The sequence below is a fragment of the Grus americana genome, chromosome 2, assembly GCF_028858705.1.
Source record: "Grus americana isolate bGruAme1 chromosome 2, bGruAme1.mat, whole genome shotgun sequence".
In the NCBI taxonomy this organism is placed as follows: Eukaryota; Metazoa; Chordata; class Aves; order Gruiformes; family Gruidae; genus Grus; species Grus americana.
The window spans coordinates 14,080,968-14,102,550 of NC_072853.1; the positions used below are offsets into that span (position 1 = coordinate 14,080,968).

Here is a 21,583-nt window from a genome sequence, read left to right on the forward strand (position 1 = left end):
CAAGTGGCATGGGGGTTCATGCCAGTGGGAGCTTCCTTAGGTATTTACTACAGCAAATGTTTCCGAGAGTGAATGGGTAAAGCAGGATTGGAAACTGCAAAGTTCATCCATTCATAGAGGCAATTCCCTTATTAATAAAAACCAGCAGCAGCAAAAACTGTCCCAGACGAATAGTGGCTGTGGGAGGGACGAGTCCCACACCCCAAGCCTAGAGATGCAGGGAGCGGGGAAAGTGGGGGTTATCCCCCTAACTGCAGGGAATTAAGAGGAAATCAGGTGGTGGCAACATATGTGTATTACATTTCTCTGTAAAATTTGCAATTTAGTTAATCAAATTCCTGCCACTGAGCTGCTCCTGGGCTGAGATCATTCCAATGGGCAGGGTTTGGAGTTGTTCGCCCTGCCCTCGTTCTTCCCATCCTCCGCCTATTAAAACAACTCAAGTCTCACTTGTTAAAAGACCCCATAACGTGGAGGAGGCAGAAAAGCAGCAGCAGCAGCAGCAGGAAAGAAAAAGACGTCTGGAAAATATTACCCGTTTGCTGCTGCTGCTGCTGCGAAACCTCATTGAAACAGTTACTCGGTCAGCAAGGCATCACCAAAGAGACTTTATCTGATGCTGTACATCTCTCAAACTTTCAGACGCTGCCTTGCAACTTGTCCAGGCTCCTGGTTAGCCGGGTTTGAAATAAGAACTTCAGCTTCGACCACGAGAAACTAACTCCTAATTTATTACTTCTTTTTTTATTATTATTATTATTATTTGGGGAAAAAAAAATCCCACAGCTTTGAGCTAGAAACTGAAGCAGAGAAAGATAAATACATTGTAATTGTGAAAACACGTGGGAGAAAATGAGTAGGACTGAATAGCCTTAAGCGATTTTTTTATTATTATTTTCATTTTTAATTATTTTTTATTTCTGAGCGTCTCAATAAGTCCCTGAAAAGTGCGATTTGATCTTTTACCTCAAACTTGGAAACTGTTCAGCAGGAGCAACGGTACGTGAGACCACACAGCTGGCTGGAGCCCCTCTATGACCAAAGGACAGAAGGACAAACAAGGTAGGTGATTTATGATTACGCTTCTGTCACCTCAAGAGCAGAAGACCCTCTCTCCCATCCCCACTATTCAAGGGAGGAAAGCTGAAAGAGATCCCCAAAATAGGAGTGGGGGTGGGGGAGGATCTTACCGGCTCTACGCTACACCTATTTCAGCAATGAATAGGATCGCAGTGAGGATGAATGAGGTTTTCAGCTTCAACCACTCCTCCGTGTAATCCGTTAAAGATATTGCTGAGCTCTACGATTTGGGGGGAAAAAAAAAGAAAAAAAGAAAAACCCCAAACAACCCCCCCTCCCCCCAAACACAAACCCAAAGCCCCCAACCAAACCTAACATGAAAATAAAATCGAGCAGCAGGTTAGGCAGCCGCTCCGCCGAGCCCCGCGGGGAAGGCGAGACCCGCTCACAGCCCAGGCTGGCTTCTCCCCGGGCCGTCGCCTGCCTCTGCATCCAGGGCCGGCAGCGGGGACGTGACAGCAGCGGAGGGAGGGATGGGACTGTAGGAAGGAAGGCGAGGAGGCGGCCGGCGGGAGGAGGGCTGAAGTCCCGCCTCGGAGGGGAGAAACCAAGGCGGTGGAGCTGCCGGGGCGCCGCGCGGAGCGGAGGGGGCGGTTTCCCGAGGGAGGGGCGGGAGAGGAGGGGTGCGGCGGGGCGGGAGCTGCAGGCTGCCCGCGAACTTCCAGGGCTGCACGCCCGAACCCGGCCCCACCCCGTCGGGCAGCCCGCCGCACCGGCCGGCGACACCCGGGCTGGCGGCGGCCGCTCGGCTGCTGCGGGGTCCGGCGGAAGATGGGTCGCACCGGGGGGCGGCAGCCGCGGGGGAGGGGGGGGGGGGCGGCGAAGGCAGCTCCGGCGCAGCTTTGACCGCCCCCTGCCCGGCCGCCGTCGGGCGGGGAAGGACACCCCGCCCCGCTCGGCTGCCCGCGGGGGTCCCGGCTGGTCCCGCCAGCCCCGAACGCGGCCAGCGCCGCCGGGCGGAGCAGGATCCGCCCCCCGCCGTGACGTGGCAGCACTGGGGATCCCCCCGGCGCCCCGCCCACCCGCTGTGACGCGGCCAGCACCGCCCCCATTGGCTGCGGCGCCGCGCCGGGGTTCCCCCGGAGGAGCAGCCCCGCGGCGGCGGGCGCGGGTCACGGCACTGCCCGGCCGCTTGCTCGGTGCTCAGCCCTCGGCGGGCCGTAGGGCCTCGGGGTCTCCTTCCCGGCTGGGCACCCCGTCGGTGGCCGTCCGCAGCCCTCTGTCCGCAGTGGCCCTTCCCTGCACCCGTGCGAGTGTCGGCCCGTGTCTCTTGGACACGGCCGAGACCCAGCTCTTGCGCCTTGCCAGGCTGCGTAGCGATGCTGGCAGAGAGGGAAGACGGGGACCTTAGGAGAGAACTTACCCCATTTCCCTGCCATGAGGGAAGACCCCAGAATACTACAACGCTCCTGGTGGGCGTTGTCAAACCCTTCTTCAGGGTCTGCAGTGACGTCATGTCTCCCAAGGTATAGCCGCTCCTCCATGGTAGCACTCTGCTTCATAGTCTCCTTCCTTATGGATCATTTTCCCACAGGCAGACACGTGGTTTTTTCTCCAGCACCCATTGCGTGTAACGTGGGTGCCGTGGGGCTTGCTTAAGAGAAAGGGTAGGTCGTTTCATCTGGGGGTGATGGCAGTGAAACGTGTTCTCCTTCCCTGAAAAACTGCTCAAACTCCAAACCCCGCCAAGGTCAGAGGAGTTTTGTCACTGGTGTCAATAAAGCCAGGATTTATTTCATGCTAGTAAATCTTTTTTATCCTACATGCAAGTGCAGAAAAAACGGGGGAAAGGTTTTCCCGGTTGGAAGAACAGCTCTACTGGATTCAGTGGAGTTTCCCACGCTAGTTCACTAGCAACAAACTCAGCGGTTCATATTTATGGTGTGGAAGCAAATTTGCTTAATTTTGTTACTATTCAAGATTAGTGTATAAAGCGGCAAATGACTCTTCCGTTCAGTGTAGTGGGAAATGACTGTCAAACAAGATATGACCTGTGCTTTATAAACAAATTACAAAATAATAAGCTTTGAACACCAAATAAATATCTATTTGCTGGATGAAGGCATGGAGTAGTCAGTTTTGTGCCAAAAGCATCCATGGACTTCATAACCAGCAACCAGAAAACATTTCTAAACTAGATTTTTTATTTAACCACAATCCAAAATATCCGAGTACAAATATGATTTACTTCTTGATTTATTTATTAGACCATTTGTCTGGGTTTGGGGTTTTGTTTTTGTTTTTGTTTTCCTTTCTTTTGGTTAATTTAGCAACTAGTATATCACTGTCTACATTAGAGACAAATCCTACCAGCAACTGTAGAATTATTCCATATTGGTTACTTGAACCTGTAAGAGACTAAATTTGGGCAGTTTATTGGGAAACATACATTGAGCAGACAGGAGACTCTTGATTTGCTGATCAAAGCCTGTGCATGCAGATACAGTTTGGCATCATTAGTAATCCTGTTCTTTATTTTAAACCTAACTCCAGAGTTAATTTTAGTCTTATGTGAGCCCTTTGCAGAAGATCAATGGCATGACAAAATCTGGAAGCGATAAATAACCAAAAGCACCAGATATGGTAACTCTGCTGTAGTAAAGATGTTCAGATGTAACATAACTTTTCAGTTTCCTCTCTGCAGGCTGTAAAATAGAAGAGGGAGTCTGGAGAGCTATTTTATGCCTGTAATTAATGTATACCTGGAATCATTTGTACTTCAAAGATAAATGATTTATTTTGCCACCAAAATAAGGCTAATAATGAATATAAATATTGGCTGAAAAACTGTAACCCTCAGATACTGTTTGTCTATACACACAGACTATATGTGTATAAGGCCACAAACAGTACGTGTCAGCCTGTGTGCATGCACACATGCACTCACACATGCACTCAAACACACTCATGTCATTGAAGCACCTGCTCTGTTGAAGCCAATGCTATTATTCTCACAAGTAAGGAGGGGTTTTTTTAAGGCTTATTAAAGATGATACTCTTCCTTTGGTTGTGTGCAGAACAGCCCTCAGTAGCTGGATGCACACATGCCCACGTGTCTCAGCTTTTATGTCGCCAACCTCACTGACCTCGAGCATCCTGCTGAGTGAGAGTTGCATGTTTGTTACAGACCAGCCCCTACTGACTATACCTTCAGGTGAAGATAGGCAAGGAAAATAGGAAGTGGTGTGTTGGTTTTTGTTGGGTTTTTCTGACGAAAAATAGTTATATGGAACTAGAGAACTGGTGGGTTCATTACACCAGAAAAAGTAACATTACAAATAGCAGTAACTTAAGCCTTATGAAGGGTTTTGTAGACCTCCAAGAACCTCTTGCGTGATCATGATTCCCGTTTCGCAGGTGTGGACTGAGACGAATTCGCTTACCTAAGGTCACCCAGGAGGTGAATGGCAACACTAGAAATAAAATCCAAATTGTCTGGGTCCTGGTGCACTCTTGGATTCTCTAATGTGAGAAATGCAGTGGTTAAGCAATGACCACATCTGACAACCTTCAAAAGGGAGATTAATCTCTATAATAAATTTGTCAAATATATACATACATTTTTATCATGAGTATCCCAGAAATAACAGCTTTGCAGGGAAAGATTTTTTTTTTTAAGCCTGCACAGCAGAACTGCAAGATAAATTATCTACTGATTTCCCTCTTCACTTAAGTGCACGCTTATCTTTAATGACATACTTACATGCTTTGGTGAATCCAAAGCCTCAGCACTAAGGTTCAGAGGACCATGACTAGTAGATATTCAGGAAGTCAGCTTCTATACAGGCATGTACAAATGAGACATTTTCAAAGGTTTTCAGTGCTCAGCACTTCTGGTAGCAACACAGATATGCAGACAAGTCTGATGTGCAGATCTCGTGTGTGAGGTTTGTTTGTATTATCAATTTATTTTGAATCAGGAGTGTGCTATTGAAGCCAATGCTACTAGTGCCTCCTCTCCAACCAAATTTCTTGGGTTTGTATTGCAAAGTGATCATTGTGCACAAAAACCGGATTCTTCTTGAATAAAACTAATTGCAAGATGTACCCCTGGAGCACACTTTTCAGACCCTAATGGGTTTTCAATCCATGGGGTCTGACTAAACTTAGTTCAGAGTAAAATATGAAAATGTATGGAGGGTGGAGTTGGGCCCTCAGCACCAGGTGTCCCTCTTTGCAGATCTGTTCCTGTAGCGTTACCCTATTTGCTGATGTGCCATAACCCTACATGTGCAGAGAGAGGCACAGCTCGTTTGAACCTTTAGAGGTGAAGGGGACAAAGTAAGCACTTGTGACTGAACCTTTACCGTTCTCTCCTGGACAAATATTGACCTTTGCAGTGTAAGATTTTTTAAAAATGTCTTCAGATGTTTGGAATTAATAAGTGCTAATTCTTTCAAACAGCCTTCCAAATCGTTATGTTTTATTTACAAACTTCCTGTGTCCCCCCCGCCTCTTGCTTTTTAATCTTCTGGGAAAAAGCTAGCCAGAAGTACTACATGGCAATATGTTTGTGTGTTGTACGTAAGAGATGACTTCTGAAATAGACGATGTAGTGAGCTGCATCCCATGTGTTGCAAACAAACCTAACTTCAGTTTGACCTCCCGTCAGTCACTGGTTTCACGTCCTGTAGATGCAGGGAACCACCAGATTGCTTCCTTAGTCCTCACAGCAGCTACGCAACGGCTGGTATGAAATAAGTGAACACACTGCAGATAATATTCATGTGTTCAGACACCAATACACACAGGTTTTCCAGATATGTGTTTGCCCCTATTCTGTTTATTACTCTGTTGATGTATTGGTAACAAATTAAGCGTTTTTTTTTTTCCTTTGCCTCCGGACTTTTTGCGAAGAGATGAACTATCTCCAGGTCCTGTTAACTCTCAAGGGTGCATGAAAGCTGATTAATAACCATATGGATGGACTGGGTTATATTATTTTGGAGGGGGGAAAAAAGTGGTGCTTTACCATGGAAGTCAGCAGCGTTTTTCGCAGAGTAAAAACCCAGTCCAAATCAGGACATAAGAACATGCTGAATTTTAGTCAAGTGTCTAGGTCTTATTAAATTTAGATCTATGTGCCATAACTACAGTTAAATTCTAGTCTAAATATTTTTCAGAATAGAGAGAACTCAAGCATATTTTGCTATGGTCTTCTAATTTGAGATCTAAGGTACTATTCAGTCTGAGAAAGGAGTGTGATCTCTAGTGTTAGAGTTAATATCCCAGTCATTATATGTACAATGCAGGAATCGGTCAACTCTTTCTTAACCCAATTTTTTTTATTAATATAATGTTAGAATACTACAACTTTTAGTTATGCCAGTTGTTAATAGTAATGTAGAGTAAGTTCTCCTTCATCACAGGTGTGACCAAAAAAAAAAATAGTCTTTGTGTGGCTTTATCAGGATGCCAAAAGAGACACAATGCCAAACAGTTCACTAGGTGGACTCTGATGTCAAGGACACGCAAGGGTTCATTTCTTTTCCATAGGAGCCTCCAAAAAGAGGCGCACATTGCCTCCTCCTGTGCAGACACTAATGGCACCTACATACTTTGGACTGCTTGGTGAATCAAAACGTGTCACTGAATCAGCGACAGCCTACATAGCATTAGGATTTAGCATATGGCTTTTGTGTTTTGTTTCTACTAGGTGGGCTGGTTAGCACTGACCAGCTCCGTCCAGGGAAATAAACAGCTACAAGGTCATGATAACAAATTGCTCAGCAGTAGACTTTGAAGCCTCTCTACATACACTCATTTTGTGCGTACCAACCTTAAGCCTGTTTGCTGGAGGCTGTGTAAAACTTGTACCGAGTTCAGCACTGCGGGGTTAGGTAAAGGTGCCCATAACGCATTTAGGTGCCCAATCTGCAGAGTAGCATTAGCAGTACTGTCTCGGGCTTCCTGTGCAGTACATGGGGGACATAGGCACCTCCAAAAAGAGTCTGACACAGCCAGTGCAATCTTATTGCCCCCTGGAAATGTCCTTCAGGGCTTATGAAAAGCAGTGGACCCTCCAGCTTCTTTCAGTGCTAAATAGCTTTCACTCTTAGAAAAACAATAATAAAGAGGAACATTGCAGGTACTATCTTTTTCTTCCTGCTTTATAGAACTAGTTAAAAACCTGCCCAGAAAGTGCAAGATCTACGTTTGACTCCAGAGACAGAGAGGTAACACACCAACTCACCTTCTCACCAGGCGAGGAGCCGTGTCCCTCTCCTCACTACGACACCTGTTCCCATGTAGCAGCAGGTCCATGCGTATACAGAAGTGACCTGCAATTATCTTTGTTTATCCAGGAATATGGACTGGCTGCAGGTCTTCCATGTGTCGAGCACCTCATCCCTTACCTAGGTGGTGCTTTTTTTCTTTTTTTAAGTTCTGCAGTGCCTGTTTCCCAGGACAAACTCACCAGGTTAAATCCCTCAAGGAATTAAGGATCTGTTAGTCTGAGGCATAAAGAAAACACTAAGTTGCACTGATGACATGAGGTGTGCACAGTTCCCCCCGCTAATTAGTCATCTGTTGAGTAGGTCTGTAGTGATGGCAGCTTTGAATATAAACAGTTACATTTTTGTGAAAGACTATTGCTAGCACTTAGAAATAGTGATTATCAACAAAATGACTGAAGAATAATTGTGGCTTTGAAAGTTAACGTGGGTGCTTGTCCTTCACCAAGCATTTCACACATCTTGACTCAGCATGGCATTATTCTAGGCTTGCAGTGTTAAAACACAGCACTGTACACTGGTTCTCTGATAATGCTTGATTCTAGCTTTGGGTGACAAGGTCAGGAAACTTCAGGAATGGATTTCAACTGATGTCTTACTGAGGATGTCCTTTTACATTTCACTGTGTTAGGCCAGGCTAGATATTCATAAAAGCACTGTCTGACCTTAAAATCTGCTGTGATGCAGCTATTCCCTACCCTTGGTGCTCTTATTTGACTCAGCAGATCATTTTTGGTCCCAGACTTGTATGAGCATCATTTTCTTTTAGCTTCTTGGCTCAGTTATTGGAGAAGGGTGGAGAGGTTTTGGCTTCTTTGCCGTTGTTTGGGCATGTTCAAGTTGATAAAGATCCGTTCTGCTGGGCAAGTTATCAATAGCTCATGTGCTAAAGCTTGAGAATATTGAGCAACTTTTTCCAGACTTTCCCTGAGATTCAGTCAGTTAAAAGACTATACATAAAAACCTCAATTGCACATACAAAGAGGAAAGTTTCTTTGATGAAAGCCAGGAATTTAGATCAAAACACAGTTTATTTTCCCAAGGTTGACAGTGAAAGGATAGAAAAAAAATGCTGTTTTATTAAGACCAGAAATCCATTTCTTGATCTTAAGAGACTGGGTTTTTTGTGAGGGAGGGAAGCTGTGCTGTAATGACAAGATCAGAGAATTCATTTCTTTTTTTTTTCCTTTTGTGTGGAAACACTTTATAGGAGAGAAAAGCAATAGCAAATTAATATCAAAGAAGCCTAGTAGTGTATATAGTCAGTCAAATGTAAACGCTCCAGATCTTAATCTAAATCCTGCGAGCTCTACCCATACAAGTGGTCCATTGATTTCAGCCATATAATTCTTAATGTAAGCAGACTTTAGCCCCTACTCACTAATAGTAATTTTCTATTTCTGGCAAGAGAAGAGAAGTAGTGGACCCCAAATAGGAAAGCAGAGTACAACTGTACCGTTAATGAAACATTTACCTTGATGTTTGTGACCTTCTGCGTGCTTGAGGGATTAATAAACACACAGGCTATTTGGCTTCAAGGTAATCTAGAGCGGATCCATTACTTAATCTGTTTTCTAAAGCGAGTCTATTTTGGGCACTGAGTTTTAATTCACCTATAGCAGTGGTAAGCATAAGCTATCTTTTATTAGGCTTCTCTATGACCCCTGTTGTGAAAGACGTTCAGACAGGCCAGAGCAGGGACGGTCCCTTGTGCTGGTGGGTGATTACAGCACCTGTCAGAGCCCAGCCGTAAGTATTCAAGGAAGTCCTAGAGATAGGGTCCGATTTCTCTGACAGTGTCTCCAAATATACATTTAAGAGGCTTCCTCCTGTCTTGACATTTAAGACCCTAAATAGCCAGTGGAAAAAAGCATAGTCTTCGTAACTTCAGACTTTATGCTCGCCTGGTTTATTTTTATTTTGTAAGTGATTCTGTGTTGACTTTTTTTTTTTCCTAAGCCTGTAACTTTTCAGACAGAAATATAATTGATGACAGCTATGCTGCTGCAGCTTGGTATCATTTTTTCAAGAAAGAGTTAAAGACTTATATGATGTCAGGAAGTGCTGTTCCAACTTCAGCTTTGGCCAACAGATGGTGAAACAAACATGATCAGCAGACAAGCAAGATGATAGCAGCAGGGAAAATATGAATAGTAGTAAGAAAACACAAATATTAAGGCCGTTACTCTGAGAGGCCCTAATTCAGCAAAATATTCAAGCATGAGTTTCAGGTTCATTGACTTGCAATGCACTTGCTGGGTTAGCCTTAAACAGACATTATCTGTTTTATGTCCTTAATACCAAACACATCAATTGACATAAACCATGGTCATTAACTTTCCTGCAATTCTGAGAAAGCTGTTACATAAAACAGTTAATGTGACTGTCAACAAAAAGCAGTTAGGTAGCACTATATTTGGCCTGTCTGCCTGCCTGCACTTCTTGTCTCAAGAATGCCAGAGCACCCTCCATGCCAGCCAGCTCCTCTATAACCCAGGGCTTAGGATAGAAGATTTTACAGCCGGGTAACCTAAATATGCAGAAATTGTCAGAATCAACTGATGTTCTAACAAATTTCTGAGTCCAGGGTGGAGTCTTGGCTCTCTTAAATTAATGCATACTTGTGCCACAGACTTAATCTCAGTCAGGCTTTAGCCCTATACGCATATGCTCACACGTGCATGTATCTATGTACACAAATGTATGAATAATACATTTTTGCAATGGTATTGAGAAGACCTTTTAAAGCAGATGTCTGATTATATAAATATAAATTATAAATATAGTCAGACATCTGTTTAAAAATTATAAATACATTCAGACATCTGTTTAAGTATGTCTTTCCAATATTTTTCAAACTTAACTAAGCGACAGAAGCGATTCAGGGTGAGATGCAGTCATGACATGGGTGGGGGATGAGGAGGGGCTGCCCAGGCATTCAGCTGTTCCACTTGCCCAGATGAAGCGAGTGGTGGCCCAAAGCCCCTTCTCCAACCCCCCAGGGTAATATGACAGAGCATCTCATTCAGCAAGCCCAGGCTGCCAGCATAAGATGCTGGCACAGACAGCACCTTCTGTAGGGACATTACAAATAGCAGAAAACACCCCTGGTACATAAAGTGTATTTGAATCTTACTCTACGCTGAGCAAGTACTGCTAAGAGAAGTTAAGTCGAGTAAGGTGATGCAGTAAGTCTGTGGCACAGCCAGAAGCACAGGGTGTTTCTGTTGATGCCGAGCTCTGTGTTGTAGCCATGCACATCCCTTAGGAGGTCTTACATCAGTGAGTGGTGGCTCTGCTAATGGTTTCCATGCTTCTTTGCAGATGTATTGTGAGAGGTTTATATGTATCCTGAGAATACTTGGAACCACACTTTTCGGGGTGTCCCTCCTGCTGGGAATCACCGCTGCTTACATTGTGGGCTACCAGTTCATCCAAACAGACAACTACTACTTCTCCTTTGGACTCTATGGTGCTATCCTGGCATCACATCTCATCATCCAAAGCCTGTTTGCCTTCCTAGAGCACAGGAAAATGAAGCGGTCGCTAGAGACTCCAATCAAGCTGAACAAAACAGTTGCCCTTTGTATTGCTGCCTATCAAGAGGATCCTGACTACTTACGAAAATGTTTACTTTCTGTGAAAAGATTGACCTACCCTGGAATTAAAGTTGTTATGGTCATTGATGGGAACTCAGAAGACGACGTTTACATGATGGACATTTTTACTGAAATCATGGGTAGGGACAAATCTGCCACTTATATCTGGAGTAATAACTTCCACGACAAAGGTCCGGGTGAGACGGAGGAGTCTCACAGAGAGAGCATGCAACACGTATCTCAGCTGGTCCTGTCCAACAAAAGTGTTTGCATCATGCAGAAATGGGGTGGGAAAAGAGAAGTAATGTACACAGCATTCAAAGCACTGGGGAGAAGCGTGGATTATGTACAGGTAGGTATTAGAGCGCCAGGTCAGTGCCAATTCAAACACATTTGAAAGAAAGCAGCTTTTGTATATTTTGTGCAGCATGTTAGAGGCCATCCTAGTCCCTGATGAACACAGTGCTCCTTTCAGTCTGTTTGGAAACAGCTTGACCGTTAAAAGCGTATTTTGCTACCTTTTAAAATTGTCAGCCTATCTGCGAATATGTTAAATCTGTGCACCAGCTACTGGAGAAATCTGAAATCCTTCCTCAGATTTCAGTACTGCCCCTCATCCAAATGGTTTTGCTTCAGATAAAGCCGGTTGCCGCCTGAAGACCCCTTCTCTGCTCCTGCAGGTCAGGATCTTGGTAAGGTTTTATTTTGTGAGGTTGTTAGCAGCCCCACATGCAAGCAGACAGACAGGTATTTGGTGGCACTAGGGAATACCTCAGAGCAGCGGTGGAGTCTGTAAAAAAGATGGGGATATTTTAAAGGCTTCGAAGGCTGTGCAGAGTATTCAATAAAAGGGTCAATGTGCAGCCTTGAAAGAAAGATTTCTTCAGCTAAAGCCTGAAGGAGCTTTTGCTTCATCACTTACAGCTGCATTACCTCACTCACCGCGACTTGGCCTTTAAAGCCCTTATGACACTATTCACTTAAAAATGAATTAGGCTGGGTCCTCTCTCCCTGTTTCCAAAGCAGCAGAGACACATTTCTTTCCAGCTGCCTTGGATCCCGTGAAAGATTTTCTATGTTTTTGCCTTACACATGGAAGCACTCCTCACTCCTGCAAACAGCCCTGCTGGCTGCAGGAAGGGGAAGAGGTCGTGTGAGGAGGAAGGCGGGTGGGATCAGGGGCTCTGGCTGAGGACTGTTCCTTATCGATCATGGCCAGCAAGGCTCATTTGACTAATCCCACTGAATATGAGATGATTTTCCTAATTAACCACCCTCAGCCCTTCCCACCTTCTCCTGACCTCAGAGCATCCAGCTGTCTCCTCCGGTGGAGCAGCAGCTCCCCGCAAGATGCTGGCTGCGCGGCTGAGCCATGTGTTTCTGGGGTCCATGCCCAGCCATGTGCAGGTGTGCATGTGCACGCTCCGCACGACACAGCGTCCACATCCAAGGGATGTGGAGAGGCTGCCGGTAGCTGAGGTGAGAGCAGCGAGTCCTCCAAATGCAGGAGGGGTAGAAAACGAAGAGTGATGGGAACCGCGCTGTTATTGGAGCTGGAAGAGCAAGGCAAAGATTTAAAACCCATCCCCAGCTGCTTCCAAAATCGAAACTGATTTATTCTCTGAAAACAATGGGCTCAAGCTCTCCATTGTCTGCACTTTGGTTTTGTGCTGTGAGGGACTATAATGGAATAAAAATGCTGGTTTGCTTTATTAGCATGGTTTTATAATCACTTCACACAGAAGTATCAGATTGCAGAGAGAGAAGGAAACAGATTCATAGCAACTTTCCTCCCTCAGCCCGGCTCTTGCGTTTGTTCAGGGAACTTGGAAAAAGTGTTTCTACTTCAATAGTCATAGCATAAACTGAGAAAATGGAAGAGATATTTCTGGTCTTTCAGTGAATTAACACTCCTGACCCAGCTCAGAAGTCCTGATGAATGTGTTAGGGACTGTAGTGCTGCTGTAAGCAGCCACCAAAGGTTGCGGTAATGATTGATGCCGCAGTCGCATCTATATTAGAAATGCAGCACCTTGGTGACCCTGGCTACTACACAGTCATGATGCAATGCAGCTAAAATGTGTCTCTGTTTTATGAATGAATGAAGGCTGAGATATTTCAAATGGTTCTTTGGGGGTACCCATAATAAATTACTTTAAACAGGCCCAATATTTTAAGGGCTGAGCAGCCTGCATCAATGATCAAGCTCTTTTTTAAAAGTGGACCAGTCAGCACCATTGCCCACCCCTGAAAGTGTGGGCTTCATGGTTCTTAGAAGACACCTGAGGGTTATGCACAGACAATCATAAGCAGTCAGACCAAAGCAGATAACAATCTGTTGCTCATTAGTGGTGTCTCATTAAATACCTGAAACTGCTGTGAAGGCTTATTTCCATCCTGGAGGAGGTTAGGAGGGAGCAAGCAATCAGATAGAGGAGTTAAACTGTCAGATATCGTCAGCCAGGGTCCAGTTCATCTTGGCTTGATGGACATACTCATGTGGACAGTCCAGTACAGCCTGAACTTCTCAGAGCAGCTTGGATAAACCACCACTGGTTATAACAAGTATCTGAACAGCTCGCTTAAGGTCGAGTGTCGCTTTCATGCAACTCTATGACCCAAGACAGTAATTTCTAGGTCACTCAGCCCTTATGTAAAGATGGCAAATTGGCTCTTGGGCTGTGCTGGGCCACTCCTGGCTTGGCAGACCTAGGTGTTTTATTTGGGTTCCTAAATGTCTGCCTTTCTCTGGGTGTATTCTCTTTTCACCTGCAAAAAACCTCATCTAGATGGAAAATGATGGCTTGTCAGGTTTGCTCCACAAACCCAGACATGTCCACTGTGCTGACATGCTCAGGACACATGCTGGTAGTTCATCATTAAATCCAGTGTTTGCAGGATTCCTCACCTCATATTAGCGGTGTTGCTCATGGGCAGGTCTGTCTGCTATGGATAAATGCATCTGATGGGGTGGGGGCTGCTCAGCTGCATCAAGTGGCAGGCCCCAGGGGGAAAGCAGGGGGCTGGGGAGGGAGCTGATCCCAGCCCACCGCTCATGGTCACAAGAAATGGATTGAGCCTGAGCTCTGGGTACTCAGCAAAGAACAGATTCCCTCTGCAAAGAACTCAGCCACAGGTGTGTCCGGAAAGCCACAGATAGCAATATAGGCATCCTTTCCCCTTTGCTCCCTTTCTGTCACCAAGTACTGTCACTGATGACAGCTTTCCACCAAAGCTGGAGGCACACCTTGGCCAGGTTACAAAGGTGCTCCTCGGGATGAGTCCTTTGAGGAAAGGAGCTGGATGCATGAAGTTAGCGGGAGCTGGAGATGCTTGTGGTTTTTCTCCTCATGGAAATATGAGAGCTTTCATCAGCTTTCTCCTCTTGGTCCCCTCCAAGTGAGCGTGGAGGGGAGCATGTTGGCATGCGTCCCAAGCTAATGCAGCCCAACTATTCCGGCTTATCTCCCCGCTTGAGTCTGGTCCATAGCAGAGCCCCAAAACGCCCTCCTCCCCCTTCACAGACCAGATGCGAAGATTTCTGCTCCCCTGGAGTGAGCAGGCTTAGGCTGAATTGAAAGGTTGGATGAAAGGACACCAAAATTAGGATACGCAATATGAAGCCTCACCAGAATCTGACTTAATAGGTTATTCATGCAGAGCCACCGAGTTTTACCCCTACTGTCCCCGTCTGAAATCACAGGAACGCAACATGAGGATAAACTGGAAGCAGTATGAGAATTTGTAAGGCAGGATCCAGCCGGCCAGAGGGGTGTTTCTGGGACAGCCCTCTCGGCTCCAGTTCCTGGATGTCTGCAAAATGAGTTTACACACGATGGGGGCACTGCCTTCAGCAGCAGCTGCGACAAGGAGACACCCGCTTGTTTTAAACACGCTGCAGCCCATGTCATTCGCCTCTGAGCAAACGAAAGCAATGCCAGCTGCCTCGCAGACCGGCCAGCCTGTCTGAGCCCTCCTCCTCCTCTCCGGGGGAGAGCCAATTCCTAATGTACACAGTGTTTAGTTGACTAGGAGCGTTGGTGCGGCTGAAACGCCTTGTGTGTGTCATCTATTTCTGCCCTGGTCTCGTGGACTACTGCACTTTGGGACTCACTCCTTCTGGCGTACATATTTTTATAAGAACACCAGAGGAAAATAGCAAATAATTTCTATATATCAAATGTCAAATCCCTGCACTACTAATATCACACCATGCATCTAAAATTAAAAATGATTTTGTTCTGGAATCCAAAATACATATCTTACATGAATTGCTAAAGCCTTCTGTGAGTGAAAGAACTATTAGGTTTCTTCCCAGACTCCTAGCTGACTTTTTCCTTTTTCTTTTTTATAACGAGTGTCTGGAATTTAACTCCTCGCTCCTTCCTTCATATGGCAGTGGGAAACATTTGACCAGGGTGCTCAAACCACGCAGCCGATGCAGGGAAACCCTGTGTCAGGGCTCAGCAGGAATCTGCCACACACCCACAAATATTGTCTTGCTCTGCAGTGCCCCATCTCTGAGAGCATATCTCTTATTCAAAGCCAGCCCAGCATGCCAGTAAAACAAATAGAGCTGATATACAAGTGAGGATTGTTTGCGTGCACAGTGCTAATGAGCACTCTGTTTCGTTCAGCACCACTCCTTGCTGCCTGGTATAAATGTCCTTTAACAGAAGTATCAATGCAGACAGACTCCAAAGTGAGATTTAACTGCATTCGGGAGAATATGCATATAGGGTTACTACAACCAGTCACATGATTTTTATGTTCTTCTCTAGTGCACTCCTTAACCCATTTTTGTTCATGTTTTGTCTTACTTGTAGGTCTGTGATTCAGATACCATGCTTGATCCAGCCTCGTCAGTGGAGATGGTAAAGGTTTTAGAAGAAGATCCAATGGTTGGAGGAGTTGGCGGTGATGTGCAGGTGAGTATGATGATTTTCAGATTAACAGAGGGGTTTCAGCAACCGTTGGCACTGTAACAGATTTCCCTGACTGGAATAGCTTTGAATATACTCTGATACCATTATAGAGGCTATCAGGAGACCTCAACCTTTCTGTCTGTTGAACAGAAACCCTTATTCTGAGATATGAGCGCTGCATGGTTTTAACACCCATAGACAGCAAACAAATATTATCCTCCCCCATGAAAAAAGGGGCACTGGCATTGTCAGGATAGCTGTGGCATCTGAGTGTCTGCGTATAGCTGCTTGCTCAGAGTACCAAAGAAAAGCTATAAGGGAGTAGGGAATTGAGGACAGCTCTCCCAAAGCCAAGTCCAGCATCCCAAGCACTTCAATTATGTTACCACTGGCAGCCAAGATTGTTAGGAATGAAAGCCTTTTTGAAATGCAGTGCACTATGCACGCTGTATTGTTGGGTTTCCTCTGCATCTCTGTTGGGCAGGACAATGGAAAGTCCCCAAGTCAGCCCAGCTCCACTTCTGTTAGGACTTCCAGCACTGCTGAGTTTGGCTAACTACAGCTGTTCATTCCTTTTGATACAATTGCTTCTGCTGCAATTTATAAAGAAAAATGCATATGAATATTTCAATTGGCCTTGGAATCAGTCCCCTGTACTCAGCTGGGCTTTTATGTGAGACCAAGGAGAAAGGGCCATCTATGTGGGCAAGCACTTGCTAATGAACGCCCCAGGAGTCAGAAGTATTTCAGGCATGTGGCTCTTAACTCCAAAAATTAAGATTCCCACAGAAGCCTGAATATCTTTGCGGCTCTGGGCTGACCACGAACCAGGCATCACACTCACCCTACACATGTGAGATGCCAGGCATGTGTGAGCACACCTGGAAGGAGACAGTATGGGCTCAGCTATGACAGTGAAGGTTCATAAGTATCTGCAGAGACAGAGAAGGATGTGTGTCCTCTGGGAGGAAAGGTGGCAGTATGAAGGCTCTGGGCTTTTTTTTGTTTCCTAATTCACTTTCCAGCATACACCAAATACATTTGAGCCACACTTGAGCCTATCCCTGGGCCTTACTGTTTCTAAGATGTTCTGGAATGAAGTTGAAACAGAGAAAAGTCAGGCCCTTGGCCTTCAAACCTGACAGGAATTAGGGCTAATGGAGCAAAACACTTTTTTTTTCTAGTTGCAGAATACTGCTTTCTAGTTGTAGAAGGCCACGAGTTCCCCTGAAAATCCCCACACTGAGAAAATACCTGTGCAGAGCTGGCACAGCCACCCTGCTACACACTTCCTTGCCACATTCACCAGCGCAGAGTGTGTGCTGAGAACACAGATGTGAAGACATGAACTTGGGTGTCTGCATGTGCTCATGCCTCCATGGAGTGTTCAGACTCCTAGACTCCTACTGATATTTTAAGTGTAGGCTTGAGCTTCAGGTGAGCTTTGGGGCATACAGAAGAGAAAGACTGAGACCTTTATGCAGGCCAAAGCATGACTTTACTGGAGTATCACAATATGTCTTGGGGCAACATAACATGGCTGGTACTGCAGAAACAAATCAGAACAGATTGTTCTTCAGAGGGCCTATTGTCAGATATAGGGACATTGTCCAGGGTCAAACCTCTAGGGTAAGCCTTATGATACGAAAAATGTAGGCCTAAGACCATGTGCTCAGCCTTTCTCATGCACTGGAATAGAGGGATAGAAGTCGTCCTATGAGTCCCAAAGATGTGGTCAAGGGAGACAAAGAAGCAGGAGGTCACATATGGGATTCCACCATCTCCTCTCAGGAGAGGCTGGGACCAGCAGGTCCTTAATTGAGGGTGAAGGGAAAGGAAGAAAGAGCCATAAAAGAAGTTTCTTGGTGGAGAAGAGGAAAGGTTGTGAAGAAAAGGAGAACGTTTTGGTGGAACAGACTTTTAGAAGGTTTCCTCTCACCTTTCCTGTCAATGTTCTGGACTGTACAGGGGACTCCTGGATTTGTCATGAGTTGGACACAGGAGCAAGGTTCCTTGTATATTTTGGCTAATGGTGCTCTAGTCTCTTCCTTATTTATCCGATGTGTGTATTTTCTTTCTCAAGAGCTCATCTAGAATGAAAAATTTTTGTATTTTGCAGATTTTGAACAAATATGATTCCTGGATATCCTTTCTGAGCAGCGTGAGATATTGGATGGCATTTAACATAGAAAGAGCCTGTCAGTCTTATTTTGGCTGTGTACAGTGCATCAGCGGACCTCTGGGAATGTACAGAAACTCTTTACTCCATGAATTCGTGGAAGATTGGTACAATCAAGAATTTATGGGCTCCCAGTGCAGCTTCGGAGATGACAGGCATCTAACTAACAGAGTGCTAAGTCTGGGCTATGCAACAAAATACACAGCTAGATCCAAGTGCCTTACTGAAACACCGATAGAGTATCTCAGGTGGCTGAATCAGCAGACCCGCTGGAGTAAATCATACTTTAGAGAGTGGCTTTATAATGCAATGTGGTTCCACAAGCACCATTTGTGGATGACCTATGAAGCTGTAATCACTGGATTCTTTCCTTTCTTCCTTATCGCCACAGTCATTCAGCTGTTCTACAGGGGAAAAATCTGGAACATCCTCCTCTTCCTGTTGACAGTTCAGTTAGTGGGCCTGATAAAGTCTTCCTTTGCCAGCTTCCTTAGGGGCAACATTGTCATGGTTTTCATGTCACTCTACTCAGTGTTGTACATGTCAAGTTTACTGCCAGCAAAGATGTTTGCAATTGCCACGATAAACAAAGCAGGGTGGGGCACATCAGGAAGAAAAACCATTGTAGTTAATTTTATAGGACTCATTCCAGTCTCCATTTGGTTTACAATCCTCCTAGGTGGTGTAGTTTTCACTATCTACAAGGAATCAAAAAAGCCATTTTCTGAGTCAAAACAGACAGTTCTCATCATTGGCACAATACTCTATGCATGTTACTGGGTTATGCTGTTGACTTTGTACTTGGTTCTTATCAACAAATGTGGCAGGCGGAAGAAAGAGCAACACTATGACATGGTGCTAGACGTATGATGTTTCCGTGGGAAGTTACCCAGAGAGTTGTAAAGCAACCCAACGACCTTGTAGTATCTGTGGCATCAGACGAATGTTGCCAAGGGAAATGGATCATTGCTGCTGGGAATAGGACATTTATATTCCTCTGGGTTCATTTTCATCCTGCCAAAGTAAGAAAAAAAAAGAAATAAAAAATGATTTTTTTCCAAGGGGGAGAAAACACAAACCACACATTTTCGACCTGTTCGCAAGAAAATGGGAGAACTTCTATGTTTATGCACTTTTTTATTGTGCATACGCCTGACAGTGTTACGTTCTATATACCTCACTGGTCATGCTTATGTGTGTGGACAGGAAGGAAAGGACTTTGAAGAATCCAGAAAAGGATGTTACAACCCCTTGCAACCTAATTTATGAACTTCTCTTTTTTATAGTTCTGTTTATAGGAAGGGTCTTTTGTGTTAGGCTGCCAAATGTAATGCCAAAGGTAAATTTTAAGAGGCCATTGGCTGAGCTGTATTTTTATATTATTGTATTATTTGTGTGTGTGTATTTTTAAGCCAACTTTTTTTTTTAAAATCACATATTTTATATTTTACTATCTGCCAAAAAAAGCTGCCTCCCCAACAGTTTGTTCTTTAGACTTTTTAAATACATTAAGGAAAAAAAAATCATACTTCCTCCCCTAAAATTTGTGCTGAATTGATTTTGTTCACAACAGAAAGAATAAAAAGTCTCTCTGCATTTTTGCAACTGATGAATGGTTATTTCTGTGAAAAAGCATTTATATGTGCTCTTTGAAGACATTTATTAGGAAAGGCCCAACATTGTCGGGTTTTGAATACAAGCATATTTGTGTGTAAAAAAAGGCCAAAGGGGTAGATATGTGCAATTTGGGGTTTTGTTTTGGATAACATTGTAAAAGGGAAATTTGCTGCTCTGCTGAGAGCATAATATCCCTGGCATGCGCCATAGCCATAAGGCAAGACAGGCCTCCATGCCGTGGGAGAAGATATCGCTATAGGAAAGCTCCCACTGATTTTACATGGGACCTGAGGAGTAAAAACCTTCTGATCTGGAGAAACATTGGACACCCAAAACTGCTATTGACTTCACTGATGGTCGTAGTTGTTTGTAATCTGCTGGTACCAAGTAAATAGTTCAGATTTTTTATTTTAAAAAATACATGGAAGGAAAATTTATCAACACTTTCCAAATGTGGGTGTCTTACTATAAAACTTCTGCAATTCCCTTCACAAAGTTTACAGAAAATACAAACCTCAGCTTCTCTGACATCCAGTGTAATACAGACCCCATACTGAGCCCAGTAATTTGTGTTTGAATAAAGCATATCTACCACAAAATAAGCCAATTTTTTATCAGAAAACATCAAGTCTTAGCAAATCCATCACTTCCTTGGTGCCTAATAATTAGTCTTGGACATTTATTTTGGACCATGGTTTTGAGAAATAATATTCAGGACTAAATTCTGCAATCCTTCACCAGCCAAAGGAATGTGGCATTGAGCCCTAATATGCTTTATAAAGAGCAACAGAAAGCCAGCTGCATACAGATACATGCCCTTTTTAGATTCTGGTATTAAAAGCACTGTGGTAAAGCAGAAATCAGCATATGATGCTTAAAGAATTTAGAAGCATTTTCAGCTTCTCTTTTTTATGCAGACATGAATAGATTCTGCTGTAGAATGAACTGCACACACACTACCTTATTTGTCTGATTATCTTGAGGTACATGATTGCTTGAAAGTCATACTAATATTATGTTAATGATTGGAGAGTTGATTCATGTTGATTACAAAATAGAACAGTATTAAAAAAAGCAAAAGAAACAGTAAAAGTAAAAAAAAAAACTTGACTATGCTTTTTAACTATTTATGATGTAAGTTAAAGCTTGGGTTAACATTCAAATGTCAAATAAATCCTCTCATTCTATAAAAAGATTGAATTAATTGCCTGTATTTATTCTAGCAATTATTCAATGTACTTCCAGTATAGGTTGTATAGTATAATTGTTACTTTCATAAATAAAATATTTTTGATAAGATTATGACTAATTAATGGTATTTCTGATCAGCACTTCTGCTTTGAAGCCATAAATCTGCACGGTTTGAAGGATGTCATTATAGTGCTGCCAGCCCGATGTCCAAGTAGGAGCTTGCCATAGCAGAGCACTGAGGAGCCCGTGCCTGGAGGAGGAGGGGGCTGGTCCCTGCCCTGAGAGGCAGTGCAGGAATTGGGAACCACAGGTCCCCCCCGCACTGGTACCTGGCACCCCGGTGGCACAATATGTGGGTGGTGCTCAGTGTCTCTGCCTGCCTCTGCCAGTAGCTGCTAGGTAATTCAGTCAAAACACTTCCTTCCCTTTTTTCCTCAGCTTCTGGATTTGTAAAACAGGAATAGCAATCCAGCCTCCTTTCGGGAAGTGCTTTGAAGTACTTTAGATGAGAGCTGATATTCTCCAGCCCTCGTGTCCACTGGAAGGTACTGCCCTCCATAGCTGGGGAAGCAGAGGACAACATGTACCTGGCCTTCTCCTGCTCCTCGTTACTGCTGTTTCTCGAGCTCACTTTGCCCTGGCACAGATGAAGTGCATGTGTGTGTTTCCCGCTGCTGAGGGTTACAGACAGCAGCCGCTGGCAGAGGGACAGTGAGCAGGGGCCAAAGCCACATCTCACACATCTCTCACACCATG

The 21,583-nt window shown here is 44.5% G+C and overlaps 1 protein-coding gene across 1 annotated transcript; it reads left to right on the forward strand.

The window, feature by feature from the left end:
• Nucleotides 1-493: 493 nt before the first annotated feature.
• HAS2 (hyaluronan synthase 2) lies at nt 494-20,935 on the forward strand. The gene is made up of 4 exons (XM_054818199.1): nt 494-1,062; nt 10,641-11,267; nt 15,742-15,843; nt 17,960-20,935. The coding sequence occupies exons 2-4, from the start codon at nt 10,641-10,643 to the stop codon at nt 18,887-18,889; spliced, it is 1,659 nt and encodes a 552-aa protein (XP_054674174.1). The 5' UTR covers nt 494-1,062; the 3' UTR covers nt 18,890-20,935.
• The last annotated feature ends 648 nt before the right edge of the window (nt 20,936-21,583 follow it).